Here is a 22,821-nt window from a genome sequence, read left to right as displayed (position 1 = left end):
CATGATTGATTGACTCGATTCCAACTTGAGTCACCCTACACAATTATCTAATGCCTCAAAGTGCTTGAGGAAAAGCTGGATCCCACATACAGGATAAAGAAAAGAAAAAAAATTCTTGACTACAGTAAAATGTCTCACTCTCCCATCATTTTTCTTCTTGTCTCCATTTTATTCTTCTCCTCCTTATCATTTTCATCTCTTGCTGCTAACATCCATTTCCATCGTCACTCCCCCTCCTTCTTTTCACATTGTCCATCATTGTTTCATTTAGTGGTTGTTGTTGTTTTTTGGAGTGTGTACGTGTGAGTTTTGTTTTGATTTTTTTTTTTTTTTTTTTTTTTTTTTTTGCAGAAGCTCTGGTTTACCTGGGTAGTGGCTCCAAGAATGGGAGAGATGCTTTCCCAAGCAACTACATCCACAAACTATATTTGCTAAACCTGATGGTTAAAATGGCTGGATTCACTCCAGCACATCCAATCCTCCAGGAAGTGTAACAGAACACCCAGAGTCACTCTTCATGACCCTTCATGAAAGGGTAGCTGGGAACAAGATGGTGAGAATGGAAAAACAGGAATGACAAAAGGGGCGCTGCCAGTTGCTTGGGACCGCAAAGAGAGAGTGTCAGCGTGCATGAGAAAAGGAGCGCACTGTTGATGCATGCGGGGTCCGGTTTTGAATTACCGTCAGACGGAGGGTTGCCATGGCGATGAAATCCCTCAGCAATATCATCCACAGTGAGGAGGAAGAAGTGAGATGAGGAGACGGCTCAGCGAACCACAAATCTACATCTTCCCAAACTTCTCTCATTGCTAAGTCCTATTGTGGTCCTTGTCAGTGCCTGCCCTGCAACATGGCATCATCGCTTCTCCAAAAGGATTTCGGGAATCCGCAGGAATACAGCAGCAGGTGTCGCTTTACACACGGTGTGTTGGTGCTCTTGACTATGGCGGGATTTAACGAAACACCCAAATGTAGCCGAGGAAGGTTTCTGCACTTGCACATTTCAACTTTGTGTATGCAATCTCCTCCCAGAGATTTAGATGGACCTCGAGAAAAATATTAGGCGCATTCAGCACAGCTGCTGCAGAGAATCCAATGAGACAGACCACTGATGTTACTTTTCTTTATAAAAAAAAACCTTAGTGTTGATTGTACAGCACAAGTGCAAGTGTCATTCCTGATTAAACATAATTCAAGACAGTGAGATGGCATCATTGAGAAATTTACTGTTACTAATTTCTCTGCTGCTGACCCTACTCAGTACTTCTGTTACTTTTGCTGCCTGCACTGTTTGCAGTATGCGACATTGTACAGCACATTGCGACAAGATATGCAATACTATCTTTAAAAAGTTGTGATATTTGCATATACCGATAACATAAGCATGGTAATACTTGAGAGAAAGAGAATGGAAGATGTTTTAGATATATGTTAGTAGGTAAGTGAGCTGCATTAACTACACTTTGACACAGCATGTAATTTTCAGTACTGATACACAACTTTTCACAACTTTTGACTTATTAAAAACTCACCTCAAAGGTACAAATAAATACGAACAAACAATCTCCCTTCAAGCCAGAAATTTAATGCATGTACGCAGTCTTAGTTCAGCTTTTACAACTTGTTGCTCAGCTCCCCTAACACTATACTTGATATGGCAGAGCCAGGGGGATCTTCCTCTTACTGTCCACTGCATCAAGTTTGTCCTTAGTCTGGGCGTCTTGCAACCTCTGTTCTGACTCTCTCATTGCCTTTGTTTCTCCTACGCCTGAAGAACGGGATCTATGCAAATCCCTTGCCAGGAGAGGAAGAAAGTTTAGATGTTCTTGTTTCATGCTGCACTTGCATCGTCTCATTCCAGGAGATATATATGAATGCTTTGCATTGCATGGGTTCAGATTCACAGCTTCCAGGAACTCATAGAGGCCCTATTTCTGTCTGTCAGTTTGTCTGTCAGCTTGTTTGTCTGTCCATCTCTCTATCCATCACAAACAGAGGGGGATGTGATATCCATTCATTCCTCACTTTAAACCAACTTCAGATGACATACCATTTCGCGTATATGCAGTGAGGTGTTGGAACTCAGGAGAAAAAATAACGACAGGTCTGAGCTTTTGAGACTACATGAATTGCATCAAGCAATGCAAGCGCTCCGAGATTTGTTTTTGTTTTTGCTTTCTTCAACCCATCAAACGGTCTCCTGAGGAGACATCTGATGAGAATGAGTTAAAAACCTTGCTAACAGGGCCCTTCTTGGCGAGGGTTAGCACCACACCAAAAGGCGATAAATGAAATCTCAAGGGACTTACGTGTCAATGACGTAGAAGTTGTCACCATCATCTCCTTGGTCAATGACGTGGTCGCCAGGAGTTGTCTGAAAAGAGGAGAAAAAAACATTGAACAAGAGTTACTACATGAGGGAAGAAATACTTCCTGTGGAAAGGCTTTGTACTGTAGGCCACATTTTGCATGTTGCACTGGGGTGGGCATAATAGGATTATGCACTGCACCTTGCACCAACAACTGAGTCGCTGCATGTATGATGATTGCATCAGAATAAAAAAATGGGCCTCGCAGGAATTAACTTAAGTTAATGATACGTTATGATAATAACAGTAAACATCAAGGGAACAGCTAATTAGCTGTCATGTTTGTAGGGTAGAAATAATGCAGTTATTGTCCGCTACTGCAATGGATGGCCCAGGAACACCTGGCGAAGAACTGTGCAGAATGTGCTGAAGACCCTGAACCAGACTTGGGGGATGGTGACTTGGCTGGCCCTGGACAGGCAGAGGTGGAGAACCTTCGTTGTTGCCCTACACTGTACATGCCGAACGGCATAACGAGCAGTAAAAGAACTTTTATTTTGTAACAGCGCCGATGAAGCCTACTGGCAGTTGTCAGTGCTGGCTGCATTCAGTAAAGAGGGCAAATTATAATTTCTAATTATCATCATGATAAATATCAATGGAAGAGAAAAAATGTGCAAAATTACTCTCACAGCATTTGCACAAATGATTTTGAGTGTGTGTGTATGTGTACGTTCGTGTACATGTGCATAAAGGCTTGTCTTCATTGTAAGATTTTCAGATTGGAACCCCTTTATGATCACCAACTACCCAGGTAATCATAATGTAACACTTTGTCTGTAAAATACGAGTTGTACTGTATTTCCATAATGAAATAACATATTTCGATAATGATGTAATATACAAATATTTGACAGATAAACATAAACCCCGAAATGCATAACAAAGGTCTGCAATGGTTGCACTACTGACATGAACTCAAGTACTTATTATGAAAACATAATCTACAGATTTTGGAATTCGCATAAGATGCAGTCATTACAATTTCAGAAGTTTGTTTCTTTGTTAATTTGTTTGTTTTCTCTCTCAAATAAAAAAATAACAGATTGGAGAGCACAGATTATGAGGTATGTAAATCAGCCATCTTTCACATCCAAGTTAATCTTGTAGTGATCGTGAATTCTGTAATCTCATTGGTCAATCACGTAATTGATAAAATCCCGTATTACTCAGTACCTGTGTTACTCAGACCAACCACTGAATATTTCCCGTATTCCGTGAATAAGGTCATATTGTGTGCATGCGCCAGATCCGCCACTGAATATTTTCCGTATTCCGTGATATGAGGTCATGATATTACACAGCTAGCTGCGCGTGTACGTATGCGCGCATAATCAGCTCGGGAGACGTAGGTCAACATGGCAGACAGCCGGCAATTTCAACATCATTCACGAGAGCAAATCAGCGAGAAGAAGGTTAGTGAAATCCTGGATTGCCTGTGTAACTTTACCAATGAGATAACACTACAGAATTCATGTAGATCTACACTTAAAAAGATTAAATCGTTACCCCCTGCTTTTTCTTACGAAATACAGGAAATATCTACAGTCTTGTGCCATATTTCATTCGGCCTCCGGCCTCATGGAATATGGCACCAGACCGTAGATATTTGCCCATATTTCGTGAACAAGCAGGGGGTAGCTAATAGTATACTTTGCAAACTACCAGTGAAGGCGTGTCATCAAGAATGGAGTGGAGACCCCAGTTGGAAGATGCAAATTATCTCTCTATTACGACAAATTAACACAAATAGTTTCTAACCTACAAATGTCGGCCACAACCCTTTGTGACTGTTCCACTCCATGACCTTGCATTCACCCGTTCAACTTGCTCAATGCATAAATGTCATTGTCTACTCCGTCTTTTATGAAGTTGCAGCTTGCCAGAAATTCCAGCACGCATTGATTTGTTTGTGCTCCAGGGGCAGGGGAGGGGAGGGGATAGGAAAGAACTTTGTGAGGAGGGATGAACGAAGGAGAGAGTGAAAGGAGTAATGCAAAAGGGAGTGAAGGGAGAGGGAAATAGAAAGAAGAGAGAAAGGGAAGGAGAGAGGAGTTGTGAGGAGAATGAAGGAAGGGCAAAGGGAGGGGGATGGGAAGGGAGGGAAAAGGGGGAGGGGAGAAGAAAGCTGTATTAGGGCTCATTTCTGTATACCCTGTAAGCATGTGGTGTGCAACCCACAAAACATAATGTAGCCCTTTATGCAGCAAAGTTTAAACATAATCTGCATTTGAGTAAGAATTTAACATATTGTGCATCATTAACCTCTGTTTGTACATACCTTTGAGTAAAAAAAGAAAAAAATGGATAAAAAATACTGTGCATCATTAACCTGTGTTTTGCAAAATCTACGCCTCTTCCCACATTAAACAGGGGAAGACATTATCCCTCATATCACTTTCATCACTACCAGAGAGATCACATCCTCATTGACAAGGATAGTGAGCACTCCAGAGAGAGCTTTCTCCTACATTGCATTAGGATCTGCCTTGTCTGACCAGCAAGTTACAAGGCTTCATTTTGTCTGCAGATTAAGTGGTAGTCTTTTCATGTTGCATGGTGGAAAGACGGCGGAAGACCATCCCTAAAATGATTTGACTTTGTAAAAGCAATTTAATGTCTTCTGCACACAAAAGCACCAGCTCTGTTGGTTGTACGAGAAGCTAATGATTAACCATGCCACGGCAACAGGTAAGCCCACCTTGCCCGTTTGTCACGGAGCTTGACGCACACACGAACATGGTAGGGTTTAATGATAAGCCTGTAGAACAAAACCAGCTCAATATCCTCAAAGATCACCCGGCAACCTCTGAAAGACCCTCTGCATACAGAGCTATCATCACAGTTCTTAATACTCGTGGATGACTCAGACTGGGAACTCATCTCAACGGCATCACACACTGAGACGTGAAAGTCTCACGTACTTGTGAAAACATACTAGCCGATGAAATGCACTGCACTACATTCCTGTCTACATGATCACTACTGGGAAGGAAAGTAGATCCATCCCAAGCTGAGTGGCAGAAGGGCCTTAACAGAGATTCTTCCTTCTACATGCACAGGTTCTAGAGCCCTCATAGACTATGAAATGAAACTATCTATAACAACGAAATCTCTTCCACAATGAAAACAAATAACTGTCAATGTTTATTTGTTTGTTTGTTTTTTGTGAAACAGCATCTTGTGTTATTGTTCATTTTCTTTTAGGTATGACTGTGCTAAAACTGTAAACATTAAAAACAAAGATATGGGGGAGGCAAATGGTTCACAAGACTTTTCACTTGAGTATTGTGAAAAGGTTATTATCTAATAAATATAAAATGCTTGAGGGGGGAAAAATCAGAGTGCTGGTACTGGAGGTTGAGGCTTCTGTGTACTGTCACTATGGGGTATCACCTGTTGGCCACACATGACATGCGTGGTTTGGCTGGTCAAATTTCTATCTGACTGTCAGTCATTGGCGTCTGCAGACAGGCCACATTGACATCGGTTTTCACATTGTGATGCACAAATTAATTTTATTTGCCACTGTTCACACACACACACACACACTGTGCAGGACAAATTATCACAGGAGTTTTAAAAAACGAATAAACAGAGAACTGAATGTGACCCCGAGCATCCAAGCTTGCAGACCTACTGGACAAATCATTGCGATTTTCATTCATTGCATTTTGTGTGTGTGTGTGTGTGTATACTTTTTTTTTAAAATCAAGCAGGAATGATTTTCGCGTCGCGATGCAATCACCAGAGTTAACAAGTTTTTGTGTGTCTACACACATGAAGTAAAAGTTTTCACATCACCTTGCAAACATCAATTTTCCTACAGATTTTTTAGTGCTTGTATGGTATTCATCCAAGAGAGACTCTGTTTACCCCTATGACACAAACTACCACTGTAAACCAATCTGAACTTGTATGATATATGATTTATTTCATATTCATTCAGTTATCAGTTCCATTGTACATTCACTCAATTTTATCCATTAACTATTATACTTCCATTTGTCTCTCTGGCGACATAACACAGGGATTCATCTGGTATACGTCCCATTCTTCTAATGCCCAATGGGATCCTCATTATAATGTATGATATTAAAGCTTCCAGTATCTTGCCTACATCAACGCCGTAGATCACTATTATGAGATGTCCATTTGAGGAGGAATAAAAAGAGTACAGCAAATCATATTCTGAACAGAAGTGCCTCTTCAGAGCTGGCCTAACTTCTGACCTTTGCAACTCAGAGACTTTAGCTCTAGGTGAAGTGGTATTTTGCAATAATCTCTGTCACTGCCAAGATCAGAGCAAATTGACAAGCTGGTCTACAATATCCTGTATAATAATACAGGTTCAAGTGCATCCTCCTATAAACGATGCTACTGGAGGTAAGGGGAAGGCAGGCACTCAGATCAACGGGTATGTGAGGTATTAATGCCTAGACGTCCCTTCAACACACTTCTTGTCATGTCCAGTCCGCACCCTATTGACCGCCTCCTCGTGTCGTGTTGAAGATGGATTCTTGACCCATCGAGTATGAGCAGATGGAGTCGTATCTATTCCGGCATGCCACAAATAATCAATGAGAAGCCCACTGATTCCTAGCATTCGAAATTGCGCAGGCACGTCCCCCCGTTTGGGCAATTAAGCATCTGTGCACGAATCGCCTCTTTCTGCCTCCTTTCTCTCCTGTAATAGGAACAAATCTCTAGCAGATCTTCTACATGCAATCTGACGTGACCTCCTCCTTCCCATTACTTTAGCTACCACTACAGAATGCTATTACAGAGCTAATTATTCCCCTGTGCAGGAGAATGCCGCCCTGTGCTGCTGGTTAATCAGTCTATCTCTGCATGACAGTAACATATTCAACCCTGAACACATAGGTAATCGCCTGCACATTCACTGACGATGCTGTCTCCATGACCATGAATGACGGGACGGCTTGTCATTCACAAAGCTATCTGCACAATGTCATACATATTTATGCACAAATTTTTTATCTCGATACTCTGAGCACATATGAATCAATCTGGATATTTCAATTATGTACGACAGAAGATACTAGAACCTCAGTCTCGACATACAGAAAGCATCCCTTACAAATAGATTTTAAGTTACCTGAAAGGTTGAGTAACTGAGGGATACTATAAAACTGAAGACCAGCAATGATAATGGGCAAATGGATTTCATGCTCTAGGATTTTCCCTAATTGCTTGCAAGTGCAGAGAGCTATGTAACAGATAAAAGCTTTCACCAAATGTACATAATTGAGGGTAATTACTGGATAGCATTCATCCTTGTAATGAGAACTTCATCAAAACTAATGAATCACCCCCCCCCCCTTACCCATGGGACATCAGATGCCACAGACATGCATATTCTCTTTGCAAACCCTCCTGATTCATTACAGGACCACCTCAAGACAAATTGGCCAAGCTTCAACAGTGGAACAAATGAAAAGGTATGCATCCATCGATCTCTCATCCCTCTTAGCCCCCTGGAGAAACTCGGTGATGCATGGTGTGTACCCCTAACCTGTTGAATGTGGCATCGGTGTCGTGCCCATACATACTTTATTTCCCGGGGTCTTAGTGTACTACATAATGTAAAAAGATGCGAACCCTGTATCAAAAATAGATCTTCTCCACCAGCTATAGGACAGACAAACAGACAGACAGACAAATAGACGGATAGAGATAGATTCAAAGAGAGGAAGAAAAGGAGAGAAAGAGAGAGAAGAGCAGGAGAATGTGATCCTCAATATTCTTGTCGTACATTCAAGTGCATGAATCCTGTATGTGGGGGAGCACATCATGTTGATAATCGGTGAGAGAGGGATCTACAAATTAATCTGAACGTTATAGATTGCTACTGTGGGACCTCTACCCTCCATGAAATTGGACTGCAAACCTTGAGGCAGAACATTGTGTCCTGTATATTCCCCCAAACAAAAGTCATCATCTTTTATATTACACAAGCCGATAAACGTAATTTGAGAGTGCAAACCTTCAACTTGTATTTTCTGTGATGGCAACGTTCCATCACACACAGTGCAGCTTTTGCACGTCATGCGTGCAGTGCATACTCAATTTTATAGTACACTGCTTCTCTAAACAATTCTGTGCAAATCATAGACTATCACCACTGATCACTCAATCATATGTGAAAGGAAGACTGTCGGACCAATCATTCAATTTTCTTGAAATAAATGAAATTTGCTGCCAAACATAACTATTATCAGGAAGATTGTGCTTTGGGATCTTATTTTTTTTATTTTTTATTATGTACAATCTTCTACATTTTTGAAGGGTTTGTGCAGTTGAAATGTACATTTGCAGTATGATCAACAATTTGGGACCGATGTTAGTTTCTCTAAACATTCATTTGTACTGAATACAGAAACTGTCTCTGCATTCGAGATTGAAGTGTGTACCCATATGTAAAGATAGTAAAGATATGAAAAGCTTTCTTTCTTAATAGTTCCACAAGATCTACCATTTGTTTTTGCAATAGATCTTGGTAATGACACTTGAAGATGTCTTCCATACCATGCATATTTTGAATTTGCACGAAGCAATTCGCAAAAATGAAGGCACCCTTGCCTGCATTCAACCATGAAATGACACACGAATGGTAATCAACGACAACAGCAGTTTGGAACCTTACAGCAATCATCAATCACACGACGTTGAAGCTGCCAAATCGATCATGAGGATGGGTTCCTTGGATAGGGAGGGGGTTCTAATTGCTACCACTACCAGTGTCCCAGATGTAGCGCCAATAACACACTGCCTTGTATTACACAGCAGACCTTTCCCTTGAATTGAAGTGGCACATGAGACATTTGACTTGGTTTGTCCAAATCCCAACCAGGTTGCTGGGGTGCTCTTGACCCAGTAGCCAGCTAGGGCTGGTTCAAAGGAAAGGGGAGGGGTCGAGTTGATGGTCCTCCTTGGCATATTTTGAATCGTACTGCGAGGATGGCATAGCCAATGTAGATATGGAATGCCAAGTGCTTGTGAGACAGCATGTGCTTGGCATCTCCAATCACTGATATGGCAATTACATCCATATGGCAAATCATGCCACAGCCAGTGGGGACTGACATCTTCTTCTACCACTGGGATTAATCACACCAAGGCATTACTAAGGTCAAGAGCAAGGAAAGCTGAAAATAAGAAATATGAGCCATCCACAGAATGTGCTTATGCTCTTCATGTGAATTACTACTGTATTATCAAAATAACATTATCAGATCAACAATGCCGGTTGTCCATGGTTACTGATTCACAAAGAGCACAGAAATAATTTGCTATTACTGATTTAGTTATTGTATACCAATATCCCCCCCCCCCAATAAAAAAGAAAAGAAAAAGAAACAAAATTAATAAATTTCAAGCTTAATGTCATTGTATCCATGGCACTTCTTTCTGATTTTGCACATCATATCTGGATGACGGGTAACATTGCAATCAAACATTGCATCAAGTGGTTTACATCCCATACAAGTAAACTTCAATCATAGGTCACATACATACGTTATGGAAGTCCAGATAGGCCTATTTCTCTTTTGGACGGGTAAGCCAACATTTTTATACAGACAGTTGGGTCAAGGTCTCAGAGACAGGCTACGTGCGTGTTGTGTGAGCACACACATTCTAGTGCCATTACACAAGCAGCTTCATGTCTCGCTGCCGGAGCATGCTGGGCATCACTCCCTCCTCCCGCGTGCTGCCAAAAGTAAACCTGGCAATTTCATATTCGCATGATCTACTACAACGAGTGACAGGAGACAAAATAGTCCCCAATGATGTGCTCCCATACTGATGATGCGCTCCTCTACTCCCCTCGGAGGAGCAGGAAAACACTGCGCGTCTGTATTACCACTACATGGATGCAGACTGGTGTAGCATTACACGGCCCTGCAGGTGCATTCAGATTTAATCAAAATCCTCATTCGCTCATAAAATAAAAAGACAAAAGAGGGTACCCTCCGGGAAGTTGGAACCTGAAAAACACAGCCATATATCAGAGGCACATTCGGACCCCATCGTCCGCATAACTCACACGTGTTAGGCCTGCCACAGCTTCAAGACCCTGACAAGAGTGGAAATGATAACTTCCCATACCTCTTCATACCGGATGACAGCTCAGGGCCCTGGGAGGAGGACGGGGGAAAACTAAAACTGCTTGCAAGAGTTGGTTCTGTAATCCATCCTAATGCAATGGGATGTATCTGAACACTAAAGCTTGTTCTGGGCCACTGGCAGTTCTCTGACAGGGTCATATTTCAGTTGGAGATTCGAAGTAGCTGGAAAAGAAAGATGTGCTAAAGCACAGCTTCGGAGGTTCTCTGAACAACTCTTGAGTACACAGATGCCAACTCAATTCCGTACAACAGCCCTCTGGCACAAATTATACACCTTGGCAAAGTCGAGAAAAATAATGGTGAAATTTCTATGTACATTAAAGGGTGTGTACAGTTCTGGCCAAGGTGAGGATTTAGCTTTTAATGTTTTGCGAGAGATTCAGAAACCACTGTATGAGATGTCAAAGAGTATGCAGTTCTAAGGGGTATCAAAAGTTAATTCGATGAAAATCGGTTTTGAAATGGCTGAGATATCCAAAAACAAGGTGAAACAAAGAGATCCTAATAAAGCTGTGGCATGTCGCCTTTTATTGTTAACACTTTTTTGGATATCTCAGCCATTTGAAAACCAATTTTTATCAAATAAACGTTGAATCCTCCTTAAAATTACATGCTCTTTCATATTTCATAAGAGGCTTTTCATTATCTCACTTAGGAATGTTCAAAACATGAATCCCCACCTCAACCAGTACTGTACAGTCCCTTTAAAGCTGACACTTCGGTGACAATGGCAGTTTTAGGATGCAAGAAGGAACATACAAGTGAAAAAAGCCTGCTTCAAAAAATAAAGAATCGGTGACATAAACTATCCATGATGAAATACAGAATAATCAATTGAGGTGGTTTAGGGGACATGCACCATTTGCCACTGACAAATAAAAGGGGATTGTGTGTGTGAGTGTCATACACTGCAGTTTTACAAACAATTTGAAAGTCTTAACTATTTGAAAGTCTTTACAAACAATTTGAAAGTCGTTTCAACACATCAAAACAGAAATTATTTGCAGCTTCATGCATTGAAAGAAAATTAAAGTTTGACAAGTCCTACAGCAGATATGCCCCTTTTTTACTTGCGTGGTCTTCCATAACATTCTGAGGTATTGTCAATCATTTTTATCTAGGCCTATAGATAATTACAAATGTACTTGTGACATACAAGTAAATTACCTGATATTCTTCTTCATCTTCTTTTTTTCCAAAACTTTCTCCCAATGCAGTGAGAAAAATGGCATACAAGAGATTGCTCCTGATTTCAAGGCCTCTCAAACAATTAATCTAAACCAAAGATCAAAAACAAACAAAATGATAGTTTCAGCCTAAGAGCACACAATGAATGTATCAACACAAAGTAAAGCAACCCTGGGCAAGATCTATAACAATTTCATGATTATCAATACTTTAACTAATTTCCAATTGCAGTATTCACTGAATAATATTTTTCAAAGCAGAAATGTTACCATGAAAAGAGAAGTTTTTTTTTTTTTTTTTTTCCTACCATGATAGCCCCAATATCAAATCCTGTTCCTACGACTGATGTTATTTTGGCAAATTCAGGTACTTACCTTCTTTTCAAACATTGCATCAATGACTTCTTGCATCTGATTCTGTAAGAAAAACAAAAACAAAGACAAACAAATATTGATCAAGATGGTATCATATCTAAATAATTCACATCAGACAAGAGTTTAAGAAGAGCCAATCAAATATTCAATCCAAATAAAGCATGATGACTGAAATGAAGCACAGAATTGACTCACATACTGTCATTTCATAATCATTTTTATAACATGTTGTTTACTACAATCCACGTATCACTGTCTACAAGTCGCAAGGTTTTTCTTTTCGCAAATTTCGCGAGTCAAGTGCTATTCACAAAATTAAAGACAAGCAAACATAATGACTCTGATCCCGATATGAATATGACGCAAATGTAGACATTTCTCCATTCAGTACAGTAAAATACTCCACGATCGCAAATTTTACCACTCGTGAAATTGTCGGGAAGTCCCGATTCGCGAAAATTTAGACTCGCTAAATATGGCATGCAGTATTACGCACTTTGTGGCTCATTTCTGTATTGTATTTGTAAACAAAGCCCACCAATACAAATAAAAAACTTTTTTTTTTAATCATGTGCTATCATTCAAAATTTTATACTCTGTCTTCTAGAACCACGGACACATTTGCCGTTCACCACCTTAAAATACATGCTCATGTTTTGAGTCCTTGTCATTTGCTGTTGTTGTTATCATTTCATAAAAACTGTCCATGACATTTATTTCTAATCAAAAGCACTGTACTCTAGAAAAAGACAACACTTTCAGGTAACTTGATTATTGGAATCCACAAACTCACACATTTATTCTTCAATACCATGACTAACCTCTAAATGTGCACTTAATTTTTCCCTACGCATTTGTACTTGTGGTTATTCAATCTATCTGCTCTTCAGTTCACAAAGGGAAAATTGTAGTTTCTACATGTAGATAAGAAATTCTTTGAATTATATACGCCTATCATTCCATGAATCGACCTTCACAGACTGGTAGATAGGCAGAATGTGGCATATAATATGTAGGTGTCACAAAATGCAATCATAATGGCTGTAACAAGGATGTAGATAATGAAATACTCATTTTTAATAATAGTACATCCATCCTTGTTTGTACTTTGCTGTGTAATTGCAACCTGTTGTGTCCATTTTGTGTGCATGTCTATGTATTTCTAGAGTCTTTTCCTGTTGATTACATAAGAGAAAAAGCATTTATAATACCAATGTGTGTGTGACTGTGTTTTCAGCTTGCAACCCTGATGTCAAGAAAACAGGAGCTGCTACTGCTTCTGAAGGCCAACATAGGCAAAACTACAAATTTTGTATTGCGAATAAAAGCAGGGACACTACAACAGGGGGGTGTTTCATCAACGTTTGTCGGCGCTGACAACTTGAATCACCATAGTTACAGTCAGTGACCAGAGCATCTCAGCCAATCAAAACCAAAGATTTTGCTGAAACTGTCGACACTGACAAGCGTTGATGAAACACCCCCTGATCCAAAACTTGGCAGTAGAACTGTGATATCAATGAAGTGAAACATCAGCCCCTAGTATAGATCCTACTGCAATGTGTGCATTAACTTTTTTTCTTCTGGATGTTTGTAGAAAGATATCCATATTTCCTAATATCTTTTGAGCATAACCAAAATTTGGTTGTCTGAACAGAAAAAGATATTCATCCTAAATAAAGACAAAGACAGATCATGCTTTATAATGTATAGAAATGCATCCCCCCCCCCCCCACAAAAAAAAGAAGAATTGTACATTCAGCGAGTATTATATACCTTCCCACGTATGAAAAATCTACCCAACATTTGATTTCATTTACAGGAATATGGAAATCTTATGAAATTAATGTCTCATATTACTGCATTAAAGACACCTTTGGATAGCTAGTATATACAAAAAGTAACATTATTTTTATTAATATAGGATTACTGCTTAAAACCAGAAATTTTTGTGTGCATGAAATTTTCGCAAATTTCACAAGTCAAGATTTGCAAAATCAAAATGCATGCAAAAGTTCTTGTCTACACAATATGCATTGAATGCCAGTGGCAATTCACAAAAAAAAAAAAAAAAAAAAAAAAATTAAATAAAAATCATGCTGTGAATATTTCTGGTTCCATAGTTATGTTCAATATCATTTCACTATGGTGCAATCATCTTGGACGAATCTGCAACTAAGTGACAGTTGTGAAAGTTATTGATGATTACCACGCAGGCATATTTCACACGCTGCATATTTTTATACGAATGCAAGAAAATGGACCCAGGAGCTTGTGTGACGAGTGAACAACAGAATTACGAATACCACTTATACACATGTAGCCCTCAGCTATAGCTTTCAAGGTTTCTGGCCTCAAGCTTGTTGCATCACTCCCCCGTACGACGTGCACTGTGGCTTTATCCCACTCAGCCACGGAAAATTAAGACAGGCACTGGAGAGAAGCTCTTTGTCACTGTCAATGACGTGCGTCAGAGCATAGAGGTATGTGCACCTTTGACATATGGGCAATATTTGAGAAACACGCCAGTCGCTCTGTATCGCTCTGAACACATGCATATATAAACAATCGTTGTGCGATGCTATGCATGAACAAAGACAAACAATTAGGAAGAAAGATTTGCGGTGACACCATGTGTATGTAGTCCTTAACCGGATCGTAGTTTGGAAGAAGAGCTTAGAAAGAGGAGAAACGAAGAGGGAAGCGACATATGGGGGTTGTGAGGAGGGCAAAAAGTGAAGAGTGGGAGACAGTAATGGGCTGGAAGTTGAAGTTGCACTAGTGGAGACAGTAGAGAAAGGAACACAAAGAGTGGTAAGGAAGAATAGTGTGAGAATCAAGTAAGATGTTCGGACATCGTTAGAAGGGGAAAGATGAAATAGAAGGGAAGAGGAAGAGGAAGGAGTTGAATGTTGGAGAATCATCTCTTCCTCTCTCTTCCTCTTCCCTTCTATTTCATCTTTCCCCTTCTAACGATGTCCGAACATCTTACTTGATTCTCACACTATTCTTCCTTACCACTCTTTGTGTTCCTTTCTCTACTGTCTCCACTAGTGCAACTTCAACTTCCAGCCCATTACTGTCTCCCACTCTTCACTTTTTGCCCTCCTCACAACCCCCATATGTCGCTTCCCTCTTCGTTTCTCCTCTTTCTAAGCTCTTCTTCCAAACTACGATCCGGTTAAGGACTACATACACATGGTGTCACCGCAACTCTTTCTTCCTAATTAACTTCACCATGCAAACCTTCAAACAACACAAAAGACAAACAAGCCCAAAGTGTTAATTTGCTGACCTTATTCTGCTGTGGAAAAGAATGCATAGAATTTAACGAAGGTACATAAAAACACAGCATGGTGTACAAATTTCTAAATCCTGTGGCGTTCATGTAATATGCCTTCTACCGAGGCCATAATACCAAATTCCGTCCATTCCAAAATGAAACAATACGTTGTCACAGTGTAACGAGGTTTTCAACACTCATGGATGTTGGCGTACCTTTCACGCATCATTCACCTGCACACACACCGGCAGTCGTTGAAAATCAAAGTCCCATTCCACACAAGTCGTATGTGAACCTGGGTGTCCGCTGGATTTTTATTCAGTCGAAAATGATGTGTACAGTTGGAGTGAAATGATTCTTCACTCAATGAGCTACTTGAAGATGTCGAGTTGTAACTAACTATTTTGAGGTCTTGCACCCTGGTTTTGTTTCAGGCTCTCAAGCTTCATGCATATGATTATTTTACTGAGTCCGCCCCTCTTGGAAACCAAATTAAAATGTAACATTAAATATGGCACATAGATGTCCCTCCCCTTGCCGACACAATTAACCAATCATATAGATGACCATTGGTCATCTGATGAATAATTATGAAGTGGACACTCCACAAGGCACTGTCAGCAAAATAAAGACTAGTGTCAGCACAATAAAGACTAGTGTCAGCACCTAGGGACTAATGTCAGCACATTACCCCCTTGTCAACTTAAAGCTAGTACTCATGGGGCAGATAAAACTGTCACTCCTCATCTTGTTTTGACCAGTGTCAGACTTCCACCAGTTATACCTTTTCTTTACAACTGGTATTCCCTTGACTCGATTCCAGGTGCCTACAGCTGACCATTTAAACAAGTGTGATCCCTCTCATCGAATTCAGGATACCTTATGTAACGTGCAAAGAAGGGTCATATCAGCATTTTGAGACACTTTCTTATTCTGTACATTGTCTACCAGGAACACTTTGTTATTATGTACATTGTCTCCCAGAAACAATTTGTTATTATATACATTGTCTCCCAAAATGAAGCTTCTCAGCAATTTCAGCATTTCTCATTTTCGAGAAAGACACTCATCAGCAGTTTGGCTTCTCTTCTACTTTGGATGGTCTGCCTGGACCGATCTGCAGCTCTATGTCCAAGCACAATAATGTGCAATGAATATGTTATTAGTCATATTCATTATGATAGGCCCTATATTCCTTATGCTTCGTCACAGACATCCCCCTACCCAAGACAATGAAAAGGGAATGGAATGCAGTTGAAAGTTTTCACTTCATTAAGACCCTTTTCATACCCAAATTAGAATAGTTGGATGGATACTTGCGAGTCACTGTTCTGTATGAAATGAAACAATCATTATTAAATCATAAATCACGAAATCACATAAACATTATTACTCATGCATTTGTACATAACACCAGAAGCATAATCGATCATATTTCTTGAGTCAGTGCATATTTTGTCACATTTAATGACGACACACTTCCAGTTTTCAAAGTGTCCATGCTAGTTCAATATGCATGTGTGTTCGGGTTCATCGCTGATTATTCGAATCTCTTGACTTCTAGTTACTCAGTCTCTTGATGCACGGTTTCCTTTGGATAGCAATGTTCAACATGTTATGTCTAGGGTACAATTGTGAGCTCTCTTTCACTATTGGCAAGGCAGAGTTGACACACATAATTATTTCATTCAAACGGTAGGTATTGCATGCTTACCGGGCCTAGTCTGGCTTTATAACATGTATATATTTCCCATGATCGGTTGCTTTAGGAGTTGAAATTAGCCAGTTACACGAATACCTAACTTTGCCCTTTTTTTTTTTTGTCAACATACAATTAGCATACATGAACACTTACAGTTATATCTTAACTGAAAATATGACATACAAGTACTACCTCATCCGCCATCTTAGTCATGTCATGCCATTTCAGATATATTACATTCTAGACAAACCGTCTGCATTCCCATTTTTGCTACCGCTCCTGTGCTCAAGTTTCATTGAGTGTGTCTGTAGTGCCAGACTCCATCTCATCAGTCTTGGGTTTTGATTTTTCATCGTGTGGAGCCATTTCAAAGGATTGTGATCGGTCTGTACGAGGAACTGTCGTCCAAACAAGTATGGCTGGAATTTTTGGATGCTCCACACGATTGCCATACACTCTTTCTCGATAGTGGCATACTTTTGCTCTCTTGGCAGTAACTTTCTGCTTATGTATGCCACTGGGTGATCATCACCTTCATCATCCCTTTGACTCAAAACTGCTCCAATTCCCCTTTCTGAGGCATCTACCTGTACGATGAATTCTTTGGAGAAGTCAGGATTTTTGAGCACAGGTGAGCAAGCAAGGGACTTCTTCAGGGACTCAAATGCCTGGCCACATTCGTTGTTCCACCTAACTAGTCTAGGTTCACTTTTACGAGTGAGGTCCGAGAGTGGGGCTGCCACTTTGCTATAGTTTGGAATGAACTTCCTGTAGTAGCCTGTTAGGCCCAAGAAGGCTCTGACATCCGTCTTTGTTGCAGGCTGCGGGTAATTCATTACTGCCTCCACTTTAGCTGGTTCGGGTTTCACACAACCCCCTCCCAAAACAAACCCCAGATAGAGTACCTCCCTCCTGGCGACTTTACACTTACTGGGTTTTGCTGTTAGGCCTGCTGCTCTCAACCTTTCTAGCACTTCCCGGACATGGACCAGATGCTGCTCCCAAGATTCACTGTAGATGATAATGTCATCTATGTACGCAGTCGCAAACTTGCTTAATCCACGCAGCACCTGATCTACAAGCCGCTGAAAGGTGGCTGGCGCGCCCTGCATCCCAAAAGGCATCACATTGAATTGAAAGAGGCCAAAGGGTGTAATAAATGCAGACTTTCTCTTTGCATCGTCGGTTAGGGGAACTTGCCAGTACCCTTTTGTCAGGTCGATCGTGGTCATAAACTTGGCCTTTCCTAGCTCGTCTATGATGGCTTCTATATTGGGCATTGGGTATGCGTCAAATTCAGTCACTTGGTTAAGTTTGCGATAATCGACGCAAAGTCGAAGGGTGTCATCTTTCTTTCTAACAATCACAAGGGGGCTAGCATATGGGGAATCGGAAGGGGAGATGATTCCCGCATCCAACATCTCATCTAGTTCTTTCTTTACTGTATCTTTTAACGCATGTGGGAGTCGGTATGCCCTCTGTCTGATTGGGCGGTCATTTGTAGTGATTAAGTCATGTCTCACTACATCCGTCCGTCCAGGTTTGTCACTAAGGATGTCGCTATACTCCCCTACTAGGTCAGTCACTTGTTTCGTCTGTGCATCTGAGAGGTAGTCTGGTATCTTGACCTCAGATGGGGACACTTCACAGGTCATTGACTCGATGACCTCGTCTAATTCCTCACACTCGGCACTTTCAACGTCTATGTACAATGTACTCTCCCGCTCTCGCCACTCACGCAGCATGTTTGTATGAAACACGCGGTGTTTCTTTCTTTTGTCCCCCATCTCAATCACATAGTTAACGTCACTCAGCTTTTGTATCACTGGATAGGGGCCTTGCCATTTAGCCATTAGCTTATTAGTGCTGCATGGGAGTAGCACCAGCACTTTTTGGCCTACATTCAGGTCTTTTGCTCTGGCTTTCCTATCATACCACACTTGTTGTTTCTTCTGGGCCATGGCTAGGTTTGTCTGGGCTGCCTTCGTGATTGCGGCCAGATTTTCTCTGCTCCTTAGCACATACGTCACTATGCTCTCTTGTGAGGGAATTTCACCTGTCCAGGTCTCCCGAATGATATCTAGGGGTCCCCTTACTCTGTGCCCATACAAAAGTTCAAATGGGGAGAATCCCGTTGATTCTTGGGGAACCTCTCGGTATGCAAACAACACATAGGGGATGAGTTCATCCCAGGTCACATCCCCTTCTGTAGTGTACGGTTTCAGCATCCCCTTCAAAGTCCCATTAAATCTCTCTACCAGTCCGTTGGCTTGGGGGTGATAAGGGCTGGTCCTTAGCTGCTTGATACCCAGACTACTACACAGCTGTTTCATTAGGAGGGACATAAAGTTTGACCCCTGATCTGTTAAGAGCTCGTCTGGAATCCCTACTCGGCTGAAGATCTTTATCAGTTCGTCTGCCACCTTTTCAGCCTCTACTGAGGGGAGGGGTACTGCCTCGGGATAACGTGTTGCGTAATCACAGAGGACAAGGATGTATTTATTGCCCTTTTTGCTTCTTGGTAAGGGGCCCACAATATCCATAGCAACCTTCCTGAATGGCCTGCCGATCACTGGGACTGACACTAGTTTTGCCTTCCCTCCCCGGTACTGACTTGCACACTTTTGGCATGGACCACATGTTTTGCAAAATTCTGCTACATCCCGGAATATCCCTGGCCAGTAGAAATTTTGCATCAGCCTCTGTTGTGTTTTACCAACCCCCAAATGACCTGCCGTCAGATTGTCATGTGCAATATGTAGCAGCTTTCCTCTGTACTGCTTAGGGACTACTATTTGTCTGTATCCCTCCCCTTGGGCTTGATTTGCACCAGACCATTTACGCATGAGCACCCCCTTGTCCACATAAAAGTAGCATTTCGTGTTTCCATCCTCCTCCTCTACTTTCTCCCAAATTGACTTTAGGCCTATGTCCTCTTGCTGGGCTTGAATTAATTCTGTTACCCCCATGTCTAATTGGCTGTGCCCTCTACTTCTTGAGTCTATGGATTCTTTCTTCCCCATCTGTTCTCCTGCTTTGTGGCTACTTTCTTCCCCCTCGTGAGATTCCCCATCCATGGGAGCTTTGTCAGCATCAACTACTTCATCATTTCCCTCATTCATGCTGAATAAGTCTCTCACACGAACTTGGGAGTTCTCCCTCTCTGTTCTCTCGTTTTCTACCTTTTCTTTTTCCACGCGAGCCTGGCTCCGTGTTACTACCAAGCCCTCTTCCTTTCCACTCACTACGGGCATTTTCAACTCGGGGTCTTCTTCATGGACAAGTTCATTGCCCAGTATCATGTCTACTTCAATATCATCGACTACTCCCACACGAATCCACTTCTGAATACCATAGGCATCACTCGTCAGATGTACTCTGGCCACTGGTAGCTCTTTCTTAATGAATAAACCCCTAACATGGATTGTCTCTCCTGGGATAATGAGGTCAGGGTCTACTACGTCTACTCTAGCAAGGGAATGGGTGCAGCCTGAATCACGCAATAGGCTCACCTTTCTTCCTCCTAGCATAGCCTGGCTAGTGTATGCCTCTAAGAATTTGTGGGGTCTAGATCTACAGAAGTATGCAGGGCCTTGTTTTGCATCCCTTTCCTCCTTTGGGGTAGATTTTTGAGCGTTCTGACAGTTTACTGCTATGTGCCCTAGCTTGCCACACTTATAGCACTGTATCTTCCCCCGACTGCCTTTCTGTTCTTGGTTGTGTACCGGTTTCTGGGGTATGTTTTCCCCTTTCCCGCTCCCAAAACTGGGCTTTCCTCCAGATTTAGGGAATGATCTGAGGTCCTGTCTGCCTCCTGTGTATCCCTGGGGCTTTCCCATTCTTTTTCTACTCTGCACATATTGGTCTGCGAGCCTCGCCATGGCCTGAAGTGTTGGCGGCTCATGATCCCGGAGCCATACTCTTAAGTCATAGGGGACTTGCTTCAACATTTGCTCCATAAGGATTTGCTCCTTCAATTTGTCAACATCTGTGTCTGCTCCCGCCCCCTCTAGCCAACGCCCTAACAGGTCGGAGAGCTTCACAGAGAATTCTGTGTACGTCTCTTCTTTGTCAACTCTCAACTCTCTAAACTTAACCCGGTACGCATCTGGAGTCAGGTCATATCTACGCAGTATGGCTGCTTTCACTGCGTCGTAGTCCCTACTACTCTCTAATGACAGTCTGGCATATGCTTCTCTGGCCTTTCCTGACAACAGTGGGGCCAGTTGTAGTGCCCATACATCCCTAGGCCAGTTATTCAAATGGGCCATCTTTTCAAAAGTACGCAGGAATACATCTACATCCTCCCCTTCTTTGTAAAAGGGAAGTTGCCGCCTAATACCTCCCTCCACCACGCTTGCATTTCCAGGTGCTGCGCCAGGCATGTTTTCACGCTTTTCTTTTTCTAGCTCTGCTAGCCGCACTTGCATTGTCAACTTTTCTAATTCAAAGCGCATGCGCGTTTCTTCTAAAGACTCTTTGCGTGCAGCAGCATTTTGGGCCTCATCCCCATCTGTGCTAACAACAGTCGCCTCTGGCTGAGATGAAACTTGCCCTTTATTTGCCTCTTCTATGCTCTGAACCAACTGATTTCTATTCAGTCCTTCATGTGGCAGCCCCAACTCTTCACACTTTTGCCTCAACTCTTGCATTCTTAACTGACTTAAGTTGCTTTCCCCCTCCATGTTAATACAGTCTTAACAACAACCTGTCACAACACTTAGGATATAACAGTGATTATTTGTAGTACTGTTTACCCCCTCTGCCTTGCCGTGAAATTGACCGAGAGAAGCTCACTTACCCCCTACGATAAGACTTTTGCTCTCCCTGTCAATCGTCCCTGGCGATGTGTTGTGGTCACCCTGCTCAGCTGTCTGCTGCTCCGTGTAGTCTCGTCCCTCCTGGGTCCCAGACTCCGTCCTGACGGCACCGTCCACGTCCTCGTCTCAGCCCGTCCCTGGACCGGCGTCTGTCTGCAACCTGGTCAGCCCAATGTCGGAAGCGTTGAAGACATCACAACTGCGTTGCAGACGACTGACTTCATGCAGCTCAGCTTAGCTTTTCAAATTGTTCTCTCAATGTTGGGACTCGCCAAACTTCTGAGTCTCAAGAAACTGTTCTATAACAGCAACATCACAACCAGCATGGTTGCTACTCGGCTACTCAGGTGATATTTCTGGATCACACAGAAACAGTCTCAACTGATGGTTGCTTGCTTGCAATTTCATGGGAGTTCATCCCACCGCTGCCACCAAGTGTAACGAGGTTTTCAACACTCATGGATGTTGGCGTACCTTTCACGCATCATTCACCTGCACACACACCGGCAGTCGTTGAAAATCAAAGTCCCATTCCACACAAGTCGTATGTGAACCTGGGTGTCCGCTGGATTTTTATTCAGTCGAAAATGATGTGTACAGTTGGAGTGAAATGATTCTTCACTCAATGAGCTACTTGAAGATGTCGAGTTGTAACTAACTATTTTGAGGTCTTGCACCCTGGTTTTGTTTCAGGCTCTCAAGCTTCATGCATATGATTATTTTACTGAGTCCGCCCCTCTTGGAAACCAAATTAAAATGTAACATTAAATATGGCACATAGATGTCCCTCCCCTTGCCGACACAATTAACCAATCATATAGATGACCATTGGTCATCTGATGAATAATTATGAAGTGGACACTCCACAAGGCACTGTCAGCAAAATAAAGACTAGTGTCAGCACAATAAAGACTAGTGTCAGCACCTAGGGACTA

The 22,821-nt window shown here is 41.8% G+C and overlaps 1 protein-coding gene across 2 annotated transcripts in view; it reads right to left on the bottom strand.

The window, feature by feature from the left end:
- LOC140246143 (cAMP-dependent protein kinase type II regulatory subunit) overlaps positions 1–22,821 on the bottom strand; it is a 97,864-nt gene that overhangs the window by 35,780 nt on the left and 39,263 nt on the right. For both annotated transcript variants that reach the window (XM_072325580.1, XM_072325581.1), the window contains exons 5-6: positions 12,082–12,123; positions 2,310–2,374 (exon numbers count right to left, since the gene is read on the bottom strand). In XM_072325580.1, the coding sequence (XP_072181681.1) occupies positions 2,310–2,374; positions 12,082–12,123 (107 nt within the window). The remainder of the gene's footprint in view (positions 1–2,309; positions 2,375–12,081; positions 12,124–22,821) is intronic.

This window comes from Diadema setosum, chromosome 2, assembly GCF_964275005.1.
Source record: "Diadema setosum chromosome 2, eeDiaSeto1, whole genome shotgun sequence".
NCBI classification, from domain to species: domain Eukaryota; kingdom Metazoa; phylum Echinodermata; class Echinoidea; order Diadematoida; family Diadematidae; genus Diadema; species Diadema setosum.
Note: the sequence above shows the minus strand (reverse complement) of the source record. Positions and strands in the feature narration are given on the sequence as shown.